The sequence below is a fragment of the Kogia breviceps genome, chromosome 6, assembly GCF_026419965.1.
Source record: "Kogia breviceps isolate mKogBre1 chromosome 6, mKogBre1 haplotype 1, whole genome shotgun sequence".
Classification (NCBI taxonomy): Eukaryota; Metazoa; Chordata; class Mammalia; order Artiodactyla; family Physeteridae; genus Kogia; species Kogia breviceps.
In genome coordinates, this window is record NC_081315.1 from 100,850,896 (window position 1) to 100,872,319 (window position 21,424).

The following is a 21,424-nucleotide window of genomic DNA, read 5'->3' on the forward strand; positions in this document are numbered from 1 at the left end:
TGTCTACGTTACAGGTCTTTATTTCAATAAATTTTATAATTATTACTAGATGAAAAACGTTACATTTTTCTATGGCATTTTCTAAACGGTAGAGATCTCAGTCTTCGGGTGGAGCTAAGTGCAAGGAAAGAGGAGTCAGGGCAAGGCCAGTGGGTAGGCAGGCATGTGAGCTGATGTGACCTGAGGATGTGACAAGAGTAGACACCTGAGGAGAGAGTGTGCCAGACAGGGGACCAGGAATGACAGGAGCTCTGAGGGAGAAGGCGCATTTCTGCTGTTAATACTCTTCAGAAATTCCTTGTATTTTAAATTACATCTGTGAGATTGGGTCTGAAATGAGAATTACAAAGAGATCACTCTCGGTACCTGAGGGTGGAGCAAAGAAAGGGTGTTCTCCGAGGCTTCCGGGACAGAATATTGCTGCCCCTCATCTCCAGCCCTTCAGAAGTCTGTCAGCCTTGGATTTGGTGTGGCCTAATGGCTCTCTTCTCGCCCAGATGCTTCTCTCCCTCTACTCCTTTCTCTGTGGAATGATCCAGAATCAGCTTCTATTACATCAACATTCAGAACTACACTTGTAAATTATGTTTTAAAAGCTTTTTCAACTGCATTAATTGTTAAACATAAGCAAGCACAACAAAATCACTGAATACATGTAAGACTTTTAAGATTTTAATTTCTGAGTATCTTCATGTGCTGAATATCAGTATTTTCAGACTATGAGATACAAAAATAACACTTACTTAAATACAATTAATACCTAAAGTTTAGGTAGTTTTAATGATTTGTAATAAACAACCATACTTATAAGAGAACTTACACATTAAATTTTTTTTTCTTAAACTAGAATACTTGAAATTATTTCCAAGCATTCTACATTATAATACATATTTACAAACAATAATTAACAGTGAATTCACAAATGTTTGTCCACTATTTGAAATTTTCATAGACTTGATAAATATAAAACCCAGGAAATGGCAAAATGTCTAAAAATAAGTGCACAGCTACACACGAACTGTATAAATGTTATATATAAAAGGCACTAGAAAATATATACAAACACATCCATTGTAAACCAAATAACTGTTGCTCACACAAACCATAAAAAAATATGAAAAAATAAACCCCACAAGACTGTACTATTATAGAACTTTTTAAAAATAGTTTTCCATCATTAACCATTCTTTTTTTTAAATGAGTAACTTGTACTATGATTCAGTGGAATTGTGTATACTCATCTAAAGCCAGCAATAATGAAGGGTGGTTGTGATTTACAGAAGAATAAAGTGAAGTGAATCTGAAAAGGTTCCGTGCATACCCATGGTCAGCGTTTAACACCTGTCACCAGGGCTACTTTCTTCAGCAGTATATGGAGCAATATGTTGGAATTTTAGATTTGATGATGGTAAGGCTTCCCTGTCAACAGAAAAAAATTTAGCCTCATTAGTATCATTTGCAGGAGCATGCCTAAAAAAGTATTCAAAACTCCAAACATACAAAATGGGATAGGAGCAGAATGATGGAAACAGAACTATTTTTCTGAGTTAAATAAAATATACGTTGTCTCTTTGTGTGGTTTAAAAATATTTAACTAGAAAAGTAGTTAGGAACCAGACTACCAGTACTTGAATCCAGCTTCATGCCAGTCACTTCACTGTCAAATCTGGGGCTAATTACTTCTCTGCACCTCAGTTTCTAGCTCTTTACGGGGGGGATAACAACAAAAATCCACCTCTGAGGGATGTAGCAAAGATTAAATGAGTTTAATGTCTAAAATATACTCAACAGAGTACCTCTCATGTAGTAAGTTCTTACTTGCTCGATAAAGATCTGAATGTATGTATCTTTTTCAAGACTAATGTGTATATCGTTTAAAAAGAAAATTAAATCAGGCTGAGAATGAATCAATTTCAGTTTAAGGCCCATAGCAAACTGATTAGTTCTAAGAAAATGACACTGGCTGTCTGTAACTGATATTTTAGTTTCTCTAGAAGTTGAGTCTTCATCATTGTGATACACGTGAGCCCTAAGGAATGAGAAACTATAATATTGAGAAGAATCTCTCATAAAGACTCATCTCCAATATTTAAAGAAAGAGAAGGATGTAAACATTTAAGTTTTTAGAAAGGAACGAATATTAATTTCATGATGGATTATAAAGTACCTAAAGCAAGCACAATAATAATTAAGCCAAGGGGAAGTCTTTGATATGTGATTGAAACTTCCTGTTGCAATTACGTTAATTATTACTAAAATATTATGTAGGACATTAGAAGGGGGAACAAGAAGAGCAAAAGTATGAGGGAACAAACAATAATTAATAGTCCTTATAACTTCAAAATCTTTTTAAATTCTGTATTAGCATGATTAAAAACTAATGAGATTGAGTGGCAATAAAAGAACTTCCTTGCTAGCTATCAACTGGGACCCTTGGATTGGTCACCTACATCCTCAGTATTCCCCCTCCAAATCCTAGTGTGCTATTTCTAACCTGTATTTACTAAAAAACTATCCCCTCCTCCACACACACACCCAGGAAATCTAACCTGCTGGGCCCACTCCTTTCTAATCGCCCATGTCCCATACCAGCACAGGATGTGTGAAAACCATCTGGGGAGAGTTTCAGATTGAAAAGCCTTGCCATGTTATTTAGCATGTGTTTATTTGCATTTCACAGAGAGGAAAGAGCAAATTATTTCGCATTCCAATTCTCAGAACAACACATTTGTAAGCAAGAAGAATCTCCTTTCTGCTGGAAAGGGACACTGGATTGACTGCGGGATGATTCTGTGCATCTCAACAAGGTGTCAGAAGGCTAACCCTCTGCCTAGACCCACACACAACAAAGAAATTCATTATTTAGTAGCCCGGGGACTGACTTCCTCCTCAGAAACTTTATTCTAGGCATTCATCATGAAAAGAATATAATCAGTTTTAAAAGTCACTGAAATTGGTCAAATTAAGTTATTTATTTATTTATTTAGTGTGTGTGTGTGTGGGGGGGTACACGGGCCTCACACTGTTGTGGCCTCTCCTGCTGCGGAGCACAGGCTCCGGACGCACAGGCTCAGCGGCCATGGCTCACGGGCCCAGCCGCTCCGCGGCACGTGGGATCTTCCTGGACCGGGGCACAAACCCGTGTCCCCTGAATCGGCAGGCGGATTCTCAACCACTGCGCCACCAGGGAAGCCCAAATTAAGTAATTTAGGCAATGCTTAAACTCAAACATCTGCCATTTTAAGATTGTATTGATCACGCAAATTTTCTTTATAATCAAATACCTAGAGTGAAACTAAGTTCTACAATGTTAAGATAATCACATGCAACTCTATCATTAAGATCTGATTAAATGTAATCTCCAAAACATGGTGGAATTACTACATTATGGAAATATTTCCAAGACTAGATTATTTGAACACTTCAAGTGATGAAAATTCAATTAGCTCAGTTATTTGACAACACACAAGACAGTAATGAAATCCCCCAGGGCTCTGCACCTTCTTGCAAGTTAGACTGAATCATTCCTGTGTGTGCACGTGAGCATGTTTGAGCGAGCACACATGCCTTCCAGACAGAACAACACAGCCACCTGGGAACTTCATTTCAATCTTCGGTTATGGGCAGATTGTAAATTTTTCAGACAGAAAAGATGGCAAATGAAAGGAAAAATAACACTTTTTCTTCAATGAGTTAAGTTAATCCTTTCATTTTCTGAACTTCCCAATAGTCAAAGCAAAAACATACAAAATACAACCAAAATTAAAAAAACTGTACAGCTGTACTACACAGAGTGCAGTACGGTAAGCACAGTGCAGTACACAGGCCCTACATTAACCTGGGTCTGAATCCTCATGCTTATAAACTGTGTGACCTACTGTATAGCACAGGGAACTATACTCAATATTTTGTAATAACCTATAAGGGAAAAGCATCTGAAAAAGAATATGTACACACACACGTGTAACTGAATCACTGTGCTATACACCTGAAACTAACACAACATTGTAAATCAACTATACTTCAATTAAGAAAAACGAAACAAAACTGTGTGACCTCGGCAAGACAGAAACTCTGAGCTCTAAAATGAGAAAAATAATATCAACTCCATGTGGTTACTTGAGCCTGAAGTAAAATAATATATGTTATGCAGTCAATTTCATAGTACAATTGAAATTTTTTAAAAGTATGATTTATGGAGAATAATGTTCACTTACATTTCCACCATGCTGCTCCAGCTTCTGTAATGCAGTGGTGATTGGTTCTTTGAATTTCTTGTCCCTTAGTCTCCTGGAAAGCTTTTCAAATAAGATTAAGGGAATGAAATGATTTGAAAAAGTAACACTATTCACTATAAACATAAGTAAAACTTCACTAATAGGCTAACTAGAAATAACACCATTGAGTCTTTATAGTTAAGTATGTAAACCCCACTTAATTAGTTTTAGATTTCAAGGCTTCTTTTAGGAAACATCTCATTAAAATTTACATATAATAGACACCACTGTATTTGTTTAAAAAAATCGATTTCTATTATTTGAAACAATACCAACCCTACAAAATCTACTACAGTACTAGCATACTGTAAGTTTTCCAGAGTTAAGTTTTCTAAGAAGTTGTATACATTCCCATTCTGTAATTTGCAAGAGCATCTGCAGGACTACGATGGAAAGCTAAGCTTCTAAAACACACGTGTTTCCTACAGTTAAAAAACGAAAAGACGGGCTTCCCTGGTGGTGCAGTGGTTGAGTCCGCCTGCCGAAGCAGGTGCGGGTTCGTGCCCCAGTCTGGGAAGATCCCACATGCCGCAGAGCGGCTGCTGAGCCTGCGCGTCCGGAGTCTGTGCTCCGCAACGGGAGAGGCCACAACAGTGAGAGGCCAGCGTACCGCAAAAAAAAAAAAAAAAAAAAAAAAAAAAAAAAAAAAAAACAAAGCAAGAGACAAGAGCATTTACATGAGTAACTCAGTAACAGTGGCAGGCAAAAGAATCAGACTAAAAACCACAAGACCACCTGTCACCCCCAGCTATGTCCTGAAGGGGCCTCCTTGGACAGGTGGAGCTCTGGCTAAGAAGGGAGAGAGCACAGGTGAGCGAGAACAAGAGCAAAGAGGGAAACGGCGCAATTCAGGCCCTCAAGCACAACTCCTAACTGTGTTCTCCCACCAAGTGTCTGCAACACTCACCCAAAGACCTAAACATTTCAGCTACAGCAGGACTTGCTCATGGCTCCACTTTCTGGGGATAAAAATGGAGCCCAGGCAAGAATTCCTCATTGATCAAACACATAAAGCCCCTGTCCTAGAGTAGGTTTCTGGTTCTTCCTCTTCCCAGATCTGTGAGTAACCCCAGCATACTTCCCACCACTGAGCACTGAGTAACGGGGTCCTTTCAGCAGGTCATCAGAGGTTAGGAAGGGTCAGAAGAGACTCCCAGAAAGACAAAAAATGTGAGAAAAGCAACTCTACAAGAGAGGACAGGCAGGGCTTATCAACATCCTGGGGATGAACAGAAAAGGTACCTCTTATAGAGCTGAAGTTTGCTTTCTTCGAGCCCATGTCCTCCGGCAGGGGAGTGCAGGAAGAACAATGAACCACCACAGATGCCCACGTACAAAGTACAGATTGTTGGTCCCACCCCATAAATTGCTTTATCAGAATCACAGGAAAAAGGACCAGGTTCTGCACTTTTAGCAAGATTCCCAGGTGATTTCTTTCTTCCTTCAAGTTTGAGGATTACTGTCCTAGGGTCAGTGGACAGTCTCTCAGAGTTGAAGCTCAGAAAGGATATGACTTATTTCACATATGAAGAAAATCAGTTGTATATAGGTTCAGTAACTGGTTTTGAAATTCTTTTTCTAGAAGACGAGTCCTTTCTTCAAATAACACCTAACGTAGAAGTTTATGAGACATGAAAGTGGAGCCTTTCTGGATGAAGGGGGTGGTGGATGAGGGGAGGGGAGGGAAGGAGGGAGCATCTAGCGCCTCAGTGGTCCTCATGGTATGTAGCTAACAGACCAGGGACAAACCTCCACATGTCCTATTTCCAAGGATCTCTCCTCTGTGGAATCCCACTGGGGTGTGAAGGCCAGTGTGGTAGCTAGGTCTCCCCAAAGTGTTGCCACCCCAGGAAGGGAAGAGGTCCTTTCAGTCAGTCCTTGTCTTAGGAAAAGCAGAGCTGCAGGGAGGAATGTGACTGACCAAAGATTAATGCTACTGTCCCTTAAACAAAAAAAAGAAAATCGTTTAACTGTTGATCTGGTCTTCTCCCTCCGCCACACTGGGCAGGAATGGGAGGCTGTTTAGGAATCTCAACTTCTAGTTGGGGGAAGGATCCTTTTCTCTCCATGTTGCTTCCTCTTCACCGCATCCTAATTCTCTCAGAGGATGTCCTTGCTACTTATTTCTCCCCCAAACAAAAACCAACCTCCACAAGGACAGGGGGCATATCTGGTTTTGTTCAGCATTATAGTCCCTGTGCCTCACATGATACCTGACACAAAATGGGAGGGCAGAGAGCAGCAGATTTATGTTGAACTGCTGAATGTTTGAACTAAGCAATCAATCTACAGTGAGTCATTCTACATATTACTGTGAAATTCCTGTAGTTAGTCAGCCACAACCCAACCTGCTGACCTAAGGGTGATAAGCAAGTATCTGCCAGGATTCTCCTCCTTCGGTCCTGAGGCTCCCCATATGTTAACGTTTGAGAGTCTGGTCTCACTCTGTCTTCTCCCCACCAGACCCATGGTGAGACTTTATCTCCTACCATTTCTAACCACAGCACCCCTACTTTCACCACCACCCCTGCTTTCCATAGGCTTAGCCAGGTGGTTCCTGAGGTGTATTAGTCTATCTGCAGAATAAGAAGTTAAAAATATACTTCTAGGATCTCTCAGGTGGATGGGTCCAAGAAAAAAAGTGGAACTATGATCAACACAGATGTCTCTGCTCTGAACTACAGAAGGATGCATGCAGAGAAATCCTAGCTACAGCTTATCCCAGGCAGGACTTTAATCTTTCTTTCAGTGTGTGCAGTAAAGGATTAACTCTGCATAAAGAAAGGTTTGGTCCTTGCCCCTGGCTCCCCGATGGAAACCTTGAAGTTCTTGGAAAGTCCTTCCAGATAAGAGTGTCTTTGTTTACCTGGGGCCTTGGGCCACACCAGACAGTCAATGCTAACAAAAGTGATTTCAGTGGGGGCCTCGGGCCACAAGTTATCTGCTCAACTTCTAGAGGCTGGAGACCAAGGTCAACCAGGCAGGCAGGCAGTGATGCCATGTGACAAACTTCTAATGAGAACCCTGGACACCCAGGCTCAGGTGAGCTTTCCGTGCTGGCAATACTCCACGCATCAGGCCAGACGTCACTGCTGGAAAATGCAAGCCCTGGCCACACAGCTCCACTGGGAGAGGACAACTGGAAGAAGAGACCACACCTGGTCTCTCTCAGCCCTGCTCCATGCATCTCCTCCCTTGGCCAAATTCACTCTGTGTCCTTTCACTATAATAAACTGCAACACTGAATAACAGCTTCTGAGTTCCATGAGTCCTTTCAGCAAATTGTTCAACCTAAGGGTGGTCTTGGGGACCACTTGAACTGCAGAGTACCCCAATATAAGTTTGTGATATGGTTAAACTACTCCTAACAGGAAAATGTCTCATCCTGAATGCTAGAGACTCACTAAAAAACTTACAATGTGAAACAAAGAAAAAAGATGAAAAACATCACTTTAGCAATATCCAATTCCACAAGAATACGTATAAGCTCTGCTTATAATTCATAGCCAATCCACATAGGAATGAAGTCCCCACACTGTTCATTAATTTTTGTCCATTCAACTTCTGCTTACTTTGATTACAACTTTAAATTTGCTCATGTAGCTGCTTTTCATGTCCACTAGTAAAAATATTTTATTAACCATTAGGTCTGATGTCTACATTTTTTGGTTAGGATGATAAGGTTTTCGTAACGTTTTGAATCATTTTAATGATTAATTTGAAGCCATTACATCAGGAAGAGATACATATACACAATCCTTCTCTAATCTTTTCAGTACTTACACTTGTAAGCAGATGTTTCAGATGGTCATTTAGAGAAGGGCCAACAACGACACTTAACTGTACCAGAGCATTCAATCCTCTTTCAAACACTTCATCATCCAAGTGGACCTGGGGAGGGTTGGGTGGTTAGGGGTGCACAGGCAGGGACAGAAAGAGGGGAGAAGGAAGGATGGGTAAGGAGAAAGGGCAAGCAGGTAGAGAAAAAGAGATTGAACATTCAGTCCTGGAAGATAATCAACCAAACCCAGAATTTAAAACATAACCTTTAGTACAGGACATCTAGAAGCAAAAACCAAATTTGGCTTGACTGAAACTTTAATTAAAAATATGTTGTAGGGGGGAGCGAGAAGATGGCGGAAGAGTAAGACGTGGGGATCACCTTCCTCCTCACAGATACATCAGAAATACATCTACACGTGGAACTGCTCCTATAGAACACCCACTGAACGCTGGCAGAAGACCTCAGACCTCCCAAAAGGCAAGAAACTCCCCACGTACCTTGGTAGGGCAAAAGAAAAAAGAATAAACAGAGACAAAAGAATAGGGACGGGACCTGCACCAGTGGGAGGGAGCCGTGAAGGAGGAAAGGTTCCCACACACTAGAAGCCTCTTCCGCGGGCCGGAGACTGCGGGTGGCGGAGGGGGAAGCTTCGGGGCCGCAGAGGAGAGCGCAGCCACAGGGTGCCGAGGGCAAAGCGGAGAGATTCCGCAGAGGATCAGTGCCGATCAGCACTCACCAGCCCGAGAGGCTTGTCTGCTCACCCGCCGCAGCGGGCGGGGCTGGGAACTGAGCCTCGGGCGGATCCCAGGGAAAGGTCTGGAGTTGGCAGAGTGAAAACAGCCTGAAGGGGTTAGTGCACCACGGCTGGCCGGGAGGGAGTCCGGGAGAAGTCTGGAGCTGCCTGGAGCTGCCGAAGAGGCAAGAGACCTTTTCTTCCCTCTTTACCTCCTGCTGCTGGAGGAGAGGGGTTTAAGCGCGCCGCTTAAAGGAGCTCCAGAAACGGGCGCGGAGCTGCCGAAGAGACAAGAGACTTTTTCTTGCCTCTTCGCTTCCTGGGGCGCGAGGAAAAGGAACTAAGGGCACCACATAAAGGAGCTCCAGAAAAGGGCGCGAGCTGCGGCTGTCGGCACGGACAACAGAGACGGGTGTGGGACACTAGGGTTGCTACCGCCGCCACCAAGAGGCCTGTGTGTGAGCACAGATCACTCTCCACACCGGCCCTCCCGGGAGCATGTGCAGCCCTCCACCGCCAGGGTCCCGGGATCCTGGGACTGCTTCCCCGGGAAAACGCGCGGTGCGCCTCGGGCCGGTGCAGCGTCGCGGCGACAAAGGACTCGCCCCACATCCATGCCCCCCTCCCCCCCTCCCCCCCCTCCCCCCGCCGCCTGAGTGAGCCAGAGACCACGAATCAGCTGCTCCCTTAACGCTGCTCCTTTGACCCCGCCCTGTCTGAGCAAAGGGCAGACACCCTTGGACGACCTGCCCACAGAGGCGGGGCCAGGTCCAGGGCTGAGCCCCAGGAGCTGTGCGAACAAAGAGAGGGGGAGGTCCCTCCCAGCAGCCTCAGAAACAGGGGGTTAAAGTAAAGCTCCACAGTCAGCTTGAAGTGCCCTGCATCTGTGGAAAACCTGAATAGACAGCGAAATATCCCAGGTTGAGGAAGTGGACTTTGGGAGCAAGATATACTATTATTTTCCCCTTTTTTATTTTTGTCAGTGTGTATGTGGGTGCTGCTGTGTGAGATTTTGTCTGTGTAGCTTTGTTTTCACCATCTGTCCTGGGGTTAGACCTTTTTTTTTTTTTCTTTAATAGAAATTTTTCTTCTTAATAATTATTTTGTTATTTTAATAACTGTATTTTACCCTACTTTATTTTGTCTTCTCCCCTTTCTTTCTTCCCTCCTTTCTTTCCGACTTCCCTCCTTTCTTCCTCCCTCCCTTCCTTTCTTTATTCCCTCCTTCCTTCCTCCCTTCCTTTCTTCCTCCCTCCCGTCCTTTCTTTATTCCCTCCTTCCTTCCTCCCTTCCTTTCTTTATTCCCTCCTTCCTTCCTCCCTTCCTTTCTTCCTCCCTCCCTTCCTCCTTTCTTCCTTCCTTTCTTGCCTTTCTATTTTTTTCTCCCTTTTGTTTTGAGCCGTGTGGATTGAAGGCTCTTGGCACTCCAGCCAGGTGTCAAGGCTCTCTCTCTGAGGTGGGAGAACTAACCTCAGGACACTGGTCCACAAGAGACCTCTCAGCTCCACGTAATATCAAACGGCGAAAATCTCCCAGAGATCTCCATCTCAACACCAAGACCCAGCTTCACTCAAGGACCAGCAACGAACAGTGCTGGACACCCTATACCCAACAAAGAGTGAGACAGGTCTACAGCCCCATCCATTAGCAGAGAGGCTGCCTAGAATCACAGTAAGGCTACTGACATCCCCATACACGCCACCACACGTGGACCTGCCCACCAGGGAGACGGGATCCAGCCTCATCCACCAGAACAGGGGCACTGGTCCCCCCAACCAGGAAACCTGCTCAACCCACTGAACCAACCTCAGCCACTGGGGACAGCCACCAAAAAAAGATAGAACTACGAACCTGCAGCCTGCAAAAGGGAGACCCCAAACACAGTAAGATAAGCAAAATGAGAAGACAGAAAAATACACAGCAGATGAAGGAACAAGATAAAAACACACCAGACCTAACAAATGAAGAGGTAATAGCCAGTCTACCTGAAAGAGAATTTAGAATAATGATGGTGAAGATGATGCAAAATCTTGGAAATAGAATAGACAAATTGCAAGAAACAGTTAACAAGGACCTAGAAGAAATAAAGAGGAAGCAAGTAACGATGAGCAACACAATAAATTAAATGAAAAATACTCTAGACGGGATCAGTAGCAGAATAACTGAGGCAGAAGGACGGATAAGTGACCTGGAAGATAAAATAGTGGAAATAACTACTGCAGAGCAGAAGAAAGAAAAAAGAATGAAAAGAACTGAGGACAGTCTGAGAGATCTCTGGGACAACATTAAACGCACCAACATTCGAATCATAGGGGTCCCAGAAGAAGAAGAGAAAAAGAAAGGGACTGAGAAAATATTTGAAGAGATTATAGTTGAAAACTTCCCTAATATAGGAAAGGAAGTAGTCAACCAAGTCCAGGAAGCACAGAGAGTCCCATACAGGATAAACCCAAGGATAAACACGCCGAGACACATAATAATCAAACTGTCAAAAATTAAATACAAAGAAAACATATTAAAAGCAGCAAGGTACCAAATGTAAATTAGATAGCTAGTGGGAAGCTACAGCTTAGCACAGGGAGTTCATCTCTGTACTTAGTGACCACGTAGAGGGGTGGGATAGGGAGGGTGGGAGGGAGGGTGACAAAAGAAGGAAGAGTTATGGGAACATATGTATATGTATAACTGATTCACTTTGTTGTAAAAGAGAAACTAACACACTATTTTAAAACAGTTATACTCAAATAAAGATGTTAAAAAAAAAAAAAAAAAAAAAAGCAGCAAGGGAAAAACAACAAATAACACACAAGGGAATCTCCATAAGGCTAACATCTGATCTTTCAGCAGAAACTCTACAATCCAGAAGGGAGTGGCAGGACATATTTAAAGTGATGAAGGAAAAAAACCTACAACCAAGATTACTCTACCCAGCAAGGATCTCATTCAGATTTGATGGAGAAATTAAAACCTTTACGGACAAGCAAAAGCTGAGAGAGTTCAGCATCACCAAACCAGCTCTACAACAAATGCTAAAGGAACTTCTCTAAGCAAGAAACATAAGAGAAGGAAAAGACCTACAAGAACAGCCCGAAACAATTAAGTAAATGGTAATAGGAATGCACATATCAATAATTACCTTAAATGTAAATGGATTAAATGCTCCCACCAAAAGACACAGACTGGCTGAATGGATACAAAAACAAGACCCATATATATGCTGTCTACAAGAGACCCACTTCAGACCTAGGGACACTTACAGGCTGAAAGTGAGGGGATGGAAAAAGATATTCCATGCAAATGGAAATCAGAAGAAAGCTGGAGTAGCAATTCTCATATCAGACAAAATAGACTTTAAAATAACTATTATAAGAGACAAAGAAGGACACTACATAATGATCAAGGGATCGATCCATGAAGAAGATATAACAATTGTAAATATTTATGCACCCAACAATACATAAGGCAAATACTAACAGCCATAAAAGGGGAAATCGACAGTAACACAATCATAGTAGGGGACTTTAACACCCCACTGTCACCAATGGACAGATCATCCAAAATGAAAATAAATAAGGAAACACAAGCTTTAAATGATACATTATACAAGATGGATTTACTTGATATTTATAGGACATTCCATCCAAAAACAACAGAATACACATTTTTCTCAAGTGCCCATGGAACATTCTCCAGGATAGATCATATCTTGGGTCACAAATCTAGCTTTGGCAAATTTAAGAAAATTGAAATCGTATCAAGTATCTTTTCTGACCACAACGCTATGAGACTAGATATCAATTACAGGAAAAGATCTGTAAAAAATACAAACACATGGAGGCTAAACAATACACTACTTAATAACGAAGTGATCACTGAAGAAATCAAAGAGGAAATCAAAAAGTACTTAGAAACAAATAACAATGGAGACACGACGACCCAAAACCTATGGGATACTGCAAAAGCAGTTCTAAGAGGGAAGTTTATAGCAATACAATCATACCTTAAGAAACAGAAAGCATCTCGAATAAACAACTTAACTTTGCACCTAAAGCAATTAGAGAAGGAAGAACAAAAAAACCCCAAATTTAGCAGAAGGAAAGAAATCATAAAGATCAGAGCAGAAATAAATGAAAAAGAAATGTAGGAAACAATAGGAAAGATCAATAAAAGTAAAAGCTGGTTCTTTGAGAAGATAAATAAAATTGATAAACCATTAGCCAGACTCATCAAGAAAAAAAATCAATAGAATTAGAAATGAAAAAGGAGATGTAACAACTGACTCTGCAGAAAGACAAAAGATTATTAGAGATTACTACAAGCAACTCTATGCCAATAAAATGGACAACCTGGAAGAAATGGACAAATTCTTAGAAATGCACAACCTGCCAAGACTGAACCAGGAAAAAGTAGAAAATATGAACAGACCAATCACAAGCACTGAAATTGAAACTGTGATTAAAAATCTTCCAACAAACAAAAGCCCAGGACCAGATGGCTTCACAGGCGAATTCTATCAAACATTTACAGAAGAGCTAACACCTATCCTTCTCAAACTTTTCCAAAAGATAGCAGAGGGAGGAACACTCCCAAACTCATTCTATGAGGCCACCATCACCCTGATACCAAAACCAGACAAAGACGTCACAAAGAAAGAAAACTACAGGCCAATATCTCTGATGAACATAGATGCAAAAATCCTCAACAAAATACTAGCAAACAGAATCCAACAGCACATTAAAAGGATCATACACCATGATCAAGTGGGGTTTATTCCAGGAATGCAAGGATTCTTCAATATACGCAAATCAATCAACGTGATACACCGTATCAACAAACTGAAGGAGAAAAACCATATGATCATCTCAATAGATGCAGAGAAAGCTTTTGACAAAATTTAACACCCATTTATGATAAAAACCCTGCAGAAAGTAGGCATACAGGGAACTTTCCTCAATATAATAAAGGCAATATATGACAAACCCACAGCCAGCATTGTTCTCAATGGTGAAAAACTGAAAGCATTTCCACTAAGATCAGGAACAAGACAAGGTTGCCCACTCTCACTGCTCTTATTCAACCTAGTTTTGGAAGTTCTAGCCACAGCAATTAGAGAAAATAAAGAAATAAAAGGAATCCAAATAGGAAAAGAAGAAGTAAAGCTGTCACTGTTTGCAGATGACATGCTACTATACATAGAGAATCCTAAGGATGCTACCAGAAAAGTACTAGAGCTAATCAATGAATTTGATAAAGTAGCAGGATACAAAGTTAATGCACAGAAATCTCTGGCATTCTTATACACTAATGATGAAAAACCTGAGAGTGAAATTAAGAAAACACTCCGATTTACCATTGCAACAAAAAGAATAAAATATCTAGGAATAAACCTACCTAAGGAGACAAAAGACTTGTATGCAGAAAACTATAAGACACTGATGAAAGAGATTAAAGATGATACAAATAGGTGGAGAAATATACCATGTTCTTGGATTGGAAGAATCAACATAGTGAAAATGACTGTATTACCCAAAGCAATCTACAGATTCAATGCAATCCCTATCAAATTACCACTGGCATTTTTTTACAGAACTAGAAAAAAGAATTTCACAATTTGTATGGAAACACAAAAGACCCCGAATAGACAAAGCAATCTTGAGAACGAAAAATGGAGCTGGAGGAATCAGGCTCCCTGACTTCAGACTATACTACAAGGCCACAGTAATCAAGACAGTATGGTACTGGCACAAAAACAGAAATATAGATCAATGGAACAGGATAGAAAGCCCAGAGATAAACCCACACACATATGGTCACCTTATCTTTGATAAAGGAGGCAAGAATATACATTGGAGAAAAGACAGCCTCTTCAATAAGTGGTGCTGGGAAAACTGGACAGGTACCTGTAGAAGTATGAAATTAGAACACTCCCTAACACCATACACAAAAATAAACTCAAAATGGGTCAAAGACCTAAATGTAAGGCCAGACACTATCAAACTCTTAGAGGAAAACATAGGCAGAACACTCTATGACATACATCACAGCAAGATCCTCTTTGACCCATCTCCTAGAGAAACGGAAATAAAAACAAAAATAAACAAATGGGATCTAATGAAACTTAAAAGCTTTTGCACAGCAAAGGATACCATAAACAAGATGAAAAGACAACCCTCAGAATGGGAGAAAATATTTGCAAATGAAGCAACTGACAAAGGATGAATCTCCAAAATTTATAAGCAACTCATGCAGCTCAATAACAAAAAAACAAACAACCCAATCCAAAAATGGGCAGAAGAATTAAATAGACATTTCTCCAAAGAAGATATACAGATAGCCAACAAACACATGAAAGAATGCTCAACATCATTAATCATTAGAGAAATGCAAATCAAAACTACAATGAGATATCATCTCAAACCGGCCAGATTGGCCATCATCAAAAACTCTAGAAACAATAAATGCTGGAGAGGTTGTGGAGAAAAGGGAACACTCTTGCACTGTTGGTGGGAATGTAAAATGATACAGCCACTATGGAGAACAGTATGGAGGTTCCTTAAAAAACTACAAATAGAACTACCATATGACCCAGCAATCCCACTCCTGGGCATATACCCTGAGAAAACCATAATCCAAAAAGAGTCATGTACCAAAATGTTTATTGCAGCTCTATTTACGATAGCCAGGACATGGAAGCAACCTAAGTGTCCATCAACAGATGAATGGATAAGGAAGATGTGGCACATATATACAATGGAATATTACTCATCCATAAAAAGAAATGAAACTGAGTTATTTGTCATGAGGTGGATAGACCTGGAATCTGTCATACAGAGTGAAGTAAGTCAGAAGGATAAAAACAAATACCGTATGCTAACACATATATATGGAATCTAAAAAAAAAAAAAAAAAATGTCATGAAGAGATTAGTGGTAGGATGGGAATAAAATACAGACCTACTAGAGCATGGACTTGAGGATATGGGGAGGGGGAAGGGTAAGCTGTGACGATGTGAGAGAGTGGCAGGGACATATACACACTACCAAATGTAAATTAGATAGCTAGTGGGAAGCTGCAGCATAGCACAGGGAGTTCACCTCTGTGCTGTGTGACCACCTAGAGGGGTGGGATAGGGAGGGTGGGATAGGGAAGGTGGGATAGGGAGGGTGGGAGGGAGGGTGACACAAGAGGGAAGAGTTATGGGAACATATGTATATGTATAACTGATTCACTTTGTTGTAAAGGAGAAACTAACACACTATTGTAAAACAGTTATACTCAAATAAAGATGTTAAAAAATATATATATATTGTAGCCTACAGAAAGACTGACTTGAGGTTCATTATTTTCTCTAATTACTCAAGATGTCCCTTTTTACCTTTAGTACATCCTCCCAAGGTGTCTTCCAGTAAGTAATCATCTGGCCCTGAATAACAGTGGCCTAATTCTGCACACACATCAAAATCACAGGTAAAGAACAAATTTGCATACAATTTGAAAGAAAAAAAGACATAAAATATTCTAAATGTACCACAGAAAGTCTAAAGGAATAAAGGACATACCAGAGCTGCCTTCAGCACAGGAACCAGTCTAGGAAGCAAAGGCACAGCTTTTTCAAGAGCACCTGTGACCAAAAGTAATTCTCTAAAACCCTCCTTTGACACAAAGGTGTATGGATGTTTAGTCTCTCTCAGACCCTGCCAAAACAAAGACAAAAACATGATTTACTACCCATTTAGTGATGCTAATACCAAAAAATTAATCCTTACTTGTGTAAGTAAAAATCAAGTTTTATTATTATTATTTTCCTATTTGTGAAATATAATTTCAGTAATTACAATTTCAATTAAACTAAGAAATCGTGGAACATAGGACATACATGAGGCAGGAGGGATCTCTAACCAAGAAAAGAAGGAAAGGAGGGCTTCCCTGGTGGCGCAGTGGTTGAGAATCCGCCTGCCAATGCAGGAGACACGGGTTCGTGCCCTGGTCCGGGAAGATCCCACATGCCGCGGAGCAACTAAGCCCGTGAGCCATGGCCGCTAGGCCTGCGCGTCCGGAGCCTGTGCTCCGCAACGGGAGAGGCCACAACAGTGAGAGGCCCGCATACCGCAAAAAAAAAAAAAAAAAAAAAAGAAGGAAAGGAAAAGAAAAAGAATATGAAAAAAAATTAAAGGAACAGGAAAAATCAAAGGAGAAGCAAGGAAAAGTAAAAGAAATAAAGAAAACAAAGGAAAAAAGAAAAGAGGAAAAAAGAGGAAGGAGGATGGGAGGGAGAGGAAAGAAATAAAAAGAAATGAAGAGAAGGAAAAATAAACTCACTAGGATACTAAAAACATGTTGTATATACTCCCAAACACTGCCTGAAATCAGAGCAAATTAGTCTAAAATGTATATTAATAAACTCTACTTTATGAATGCAAAATTACTGGACCCCTTATCTTAAAGGTGATTTTGCAACTTGTTTAATGACATTCTAAAATATTATATTTCCTTCATATTTAAATACTAAGACAAATCTTATACTATGTTTAAAATGCATTGTAAGATATCAAATGCCATTTTTAACATCAGAATGTCAAACAAAAATATGAAGAAAAAACAGTGTAAATCATTTATTACTATGCCTTTCACCCCAAATGCATTAGGAATAATTATTTTTTATTTTTTTTATTTTTATTTTTTTTATTTTTGCGGTACGCAGGCCTCTCACTGCTGTGGCCTCTCCCGTTGCGGAGCACAGGCTCCGGACGCGCAGGCGCAGCGGCCATGGCTCACGGGCCCAGCCACTCCGTGGCATGTGGGATCCTCCCGGACCGGGGCACGAACCCGTGTCCCCTGCACCGGCAGGCGGACTCTCAACCACTGCGCCACCAGGGAAGCCCCATTAGGAATAATTAGACAGTAGTCTTTTGATTTAACTGATCACTTTGAGTCAGGATAAAATAGGTACCTTTTTTGAAAAGATAAAACAAAGAAAGAAACCTAGAGGGGTGGGATAGGGAGGGTGGGAGGGATATGCAAGAGAGAGGAGATATGGGGATATATGTATATGCATAGCTGATTCACTTTGTTATACAGCAGAAACTAACACACCATTGTAAAGCAATTATACTCCAATAAAGATGTTTAAAAAAAAAAAAGGAAAGAAAGCAATGGCAACATTCCCTCAGTTTGACTAATTATTATCTGGAATAACTATAACCAGCTGCAGGGTCATGCCTAAAAATACTAATTTTCAAACAATTTTTCCTTGAGACCAAACTATCTGCTTCCAAATGGTGATGAAACACTTCTCCTAGATGCTATCATGCTTTTGAAAACTATGATGCCAAGCACACCAGCACCATTTTGGAACACAGGTTCTATGGTCTTAGGAGCACCCCTATCCTTTTCATTTTAGAAATGAGGAATCTCAGGTCAAGAGGTGAAATGGATTTAAATAGTGGTGGTTCTGTCACTATTTCCCCATTATTAAATGAGTGGAGTTTACCCAGTACAGAAATAAAAGCATTGGTGTTTGGAAAACGGGTATTTAAAACACTGACTTTATGAGGTCTAAACTAAACTCAGAGTCCCTTTGGGGACTCCCCAAGTTAAAGCACTCCCCATTCCTTGTGATTAGCTAGAGTATGTTTTCAAAGGTATCACTATAGTTTTGATTCATCTAAAAAATTGTTTGCTACCATATATAAAAAGTTTTAAAAAGAACTAATGAAATATTAGAACATCTTTAGTTTTCAATACCAAGTTTAAGAGACTGATTAAAATTTAATTTCAAAATAGGCTACCCATAAAAATACACTGCTTATTACACCAAAATACCTTCTGCAAGCTGAGGTATAAATTAAGAAAAGCTGAGACCTAAGAAAATTCGGCAGTCTTCAGTAGTAACTGTTATGTCCATTTCCAAGTATACTTGGAAAACTAAAGGAGGAACTAGAAATTCTAAGGATTCACTATAATTAAGAAATATCAATCAGCACAATTAATCTACTTTTCTGTTTTGCCACCACCTGGCCGTCCCCACTAGTTTTACAGGAAAAGCAAATGTTTCTTTAAATGAGAAAAAAAGCTTGAGTTTTTTCTGTGTCATATTTTATTTAGATTACTTATTATTATATGACTTATCCTAGAGGCACTGCCTATTCAGATTAATACCACTGAAGCTCTTGCTGTCGTTCTTAACATCAACAACAACAAAAATGATCCTTAAATCTTAAAGAAGACAAGTATCTCAAAGGTTAAGTACAACTGGTTAATTCACTTCTCAACTTCTGACTCTAACTCTATACATTTATAAATAATAAAATTCACAGGAGATATCACTGACTCTCTTCAAGCTAATACTATGCCAACTGCTTTCCTGACACAAATGTTAAATAATATAAAGGAATCTATCAGCAGTTTTTCTAAAATCCTCTACAAAAACCATCTCCATGATATTCTACTTAAAATGCACCAGTAGGCAAAAGCCCAGAGAATTCTCCCAAAGAACATTAGGTAGGTAATATCAGTTCCCTAAGAAACATATCATATTAATGGTGCCTGCTTCTATAAGGACCAACCAGTAATTGTTATCTGATGCAATATAAGTTCAAATCAGTGATATTCCTCTGATTTGACTAATTCAATTTGATTCCAAGAACTTTTTAAAAATTAAATGAGTATTTTTTCCACTTATCTACAAATACCACTGCAGATTTCATGTTTCATGTTTAATTTCATGTTTAGAAAGCTGTTTAAACAGTTTAATAAACATATACCAATCATAATTAGTTCCTAAGGGAATGTGGTGCTTTAATACTGTTGTTTGGCCTTTATTTCAAAAGTATTTACTGATGAGTCACAAAATAACATTTAACACAATTTAGTTTTCCATAAACATTTAGGAAAGACACAGTATTTACCTCAGCTAAAGTAATAAGAAGAGGATCAAATGGAAGCTTTTCAGGAGGACACTCCCACTGTAACCTGTGTTTTACTGAACCATGGACCAATCTAAAATATAAAAGGCAGTGCACGTAACAAGGACAACATATATTAAGCAGTGATTATCTAACATATACATATTCTTTCTAGAACATAATCATATTAGAATTATTTTGTAACATGTAGGAATACTATGACCTTAAATGATGTCACAAAGGCATCTTATAAAGCAATAATTATATATTTATAATCCTACGAATTCCTACTCTTTTAGCAAAATTGTTTGGTAGCAAAACTTAACAACTCCACATTTGTTTAGCCTACAATTTTGGATTTCCAGCATGTTGCTATTTGTGTCTTAATGCAAATGTTACATTTGATATGTTTCAGTTATGATTATAACCAAATAATATAGACAAAACTATAGCAAACCTACCACAAAACATGCAAACAAAATGTGATAATTAGAAACAATGATTTTTTAATAAGTAACATTATTTTTCAGATGTAAATCATTTAACCCTAACATGAATAATCTAAAGGCAAGCCAGGTTTTATCCCTGTTAAAGAGAAGAAAACTGAGGCCAGGAAGGTGCAATGGCCCATGCAGGGTAACAAAGAGGTAGCCCCTTGAATTAAAGTCACTGCTGCTGCTACTTTTTTCCCTTTTAACAGCCTTTATTGAGACATAACCAACACGCAATAAAATTGACATTGTTATACAGTATAGAATTTGGTAAGTTTTGATGTATGAATACACCCATGGAACCATCATCACACTCATGACCATGAACTTATTCAACACACTCAACTGTTACTTCACACTCCTTTTGTAACGTTCTCAACTTGACACCTTCTTTTCATAATAGCAAGAAGCCTCGGCAACACCGTTTTTACATTTTTAGCAATAATAAATTCTCGGAGTGGGGAGGAGGTATAAGACCCTTAAAATAGAGTTTCAATTCAGAATGCAAATACAAAATAATAACAACAATAAATTAAAGAATGTTTCCTGAGCTTATTTTTCACTCCTAGCCCTCCAAATCTGAAAGTACCACTAAAAACTACATTTCTTTAACTTTAGAACAACAGAAAGAATGTTTTGATTATTCTTTCCACAATGAAAACAAAATTTTCTATCATCTATAACAGGCTAAAACTGGTTATACTTAGAAGAAATTAATGTTTCTCAGTAGTGCAATCTTAAAATGATATCACTCTATTAGTAACCTGCATTGTTTGCTTTAAAATAGTTTTGATCTCTATCCAAGGCTATAAAAACTGCATCAAAAGTAAACAAAAACAGCAATATTACTCATTATGAGATAAAATTTCAATAAATAAAATTGTAAACCTTTGATTTTTGAAGTATAATTTAAAAAATAATGAAACAATTTCATTAAATTGTCAACTTCCAGTTCACGAACAAAAAAGGATTATTTATTTGAAATTTGCCCAAGCCTATGAATGCTTAAATTGTTTTAGAAACTGGTTCATTCAATTTCTTAAATTATTTGGTGGTTTACTGTAGATCTACCAGTAATTCTATTTTGGAATTAAAATAATTTTCTTCAACAATGTCCCAGGATCTATACCACTCCAACAGCCAAAGTATGAATAAGTCACCATTATTTCAACCTCCCTAGTAAATAAAACTTTCAAAACTTTAAACTGAAAACTGTATTGATTTTACTCAACTGT

The 21,424-nt window shown here is 39.4% G+C and overlaps 1 protein-coding gene across 12 annotated transcripts in view; it reads right to left on the reverse strand.

Annotated features, from left to right (window-relative positions):
• PACRGL (parkin coregulated like) overlaps positions 1 to 21,424 on the reverse strand; it is a 56,666-nt gene that overhangs the window by 28,116 nt on the left and 7,126 nt on the right. For 9 of the 12 annotated variants that reach the window (XR_010841106.1, XR_010841101.1, XR_010841100.1 and 6 more), the window contains exons 5-10: positions 19,702 to 19,792; positions 16,354 to 16,488; positions 8,061 to 8,168; positions 4,218 to 4,298; positions 1,322 to 1,419; positions 367 to 523 (exon numbers count right to left, since the gene is read on the reverse strand). Coding sequence is in view for 2 of the 12 variants with exons in the window: in XM_067036351.1 (XP_066892452.1) it covers positions 1,363 to 1,419; positions 4,218 to 4,298; positions 8,061 to 8,168; positions 16,354 to 16,488; positions 19,702 to 19,792 (472 nt within the window). In the remaining 10 variants the exon portion in view is untranslated. Of the gene's footprint in view, positions 1 to 4; positions 524 to 1,321; positions 1,420 to 4,217; positions 4,299 to 8,060; positions 8,169 to 16,353; positions 16,489 to 19,701; positions 19,793 to 21,424 lie in introns of those variants that run through there. The other 3 variants (XM_067036351.1, XM_067036352.1, XR_010841108.1) reach the window with 2 other exon arrangements.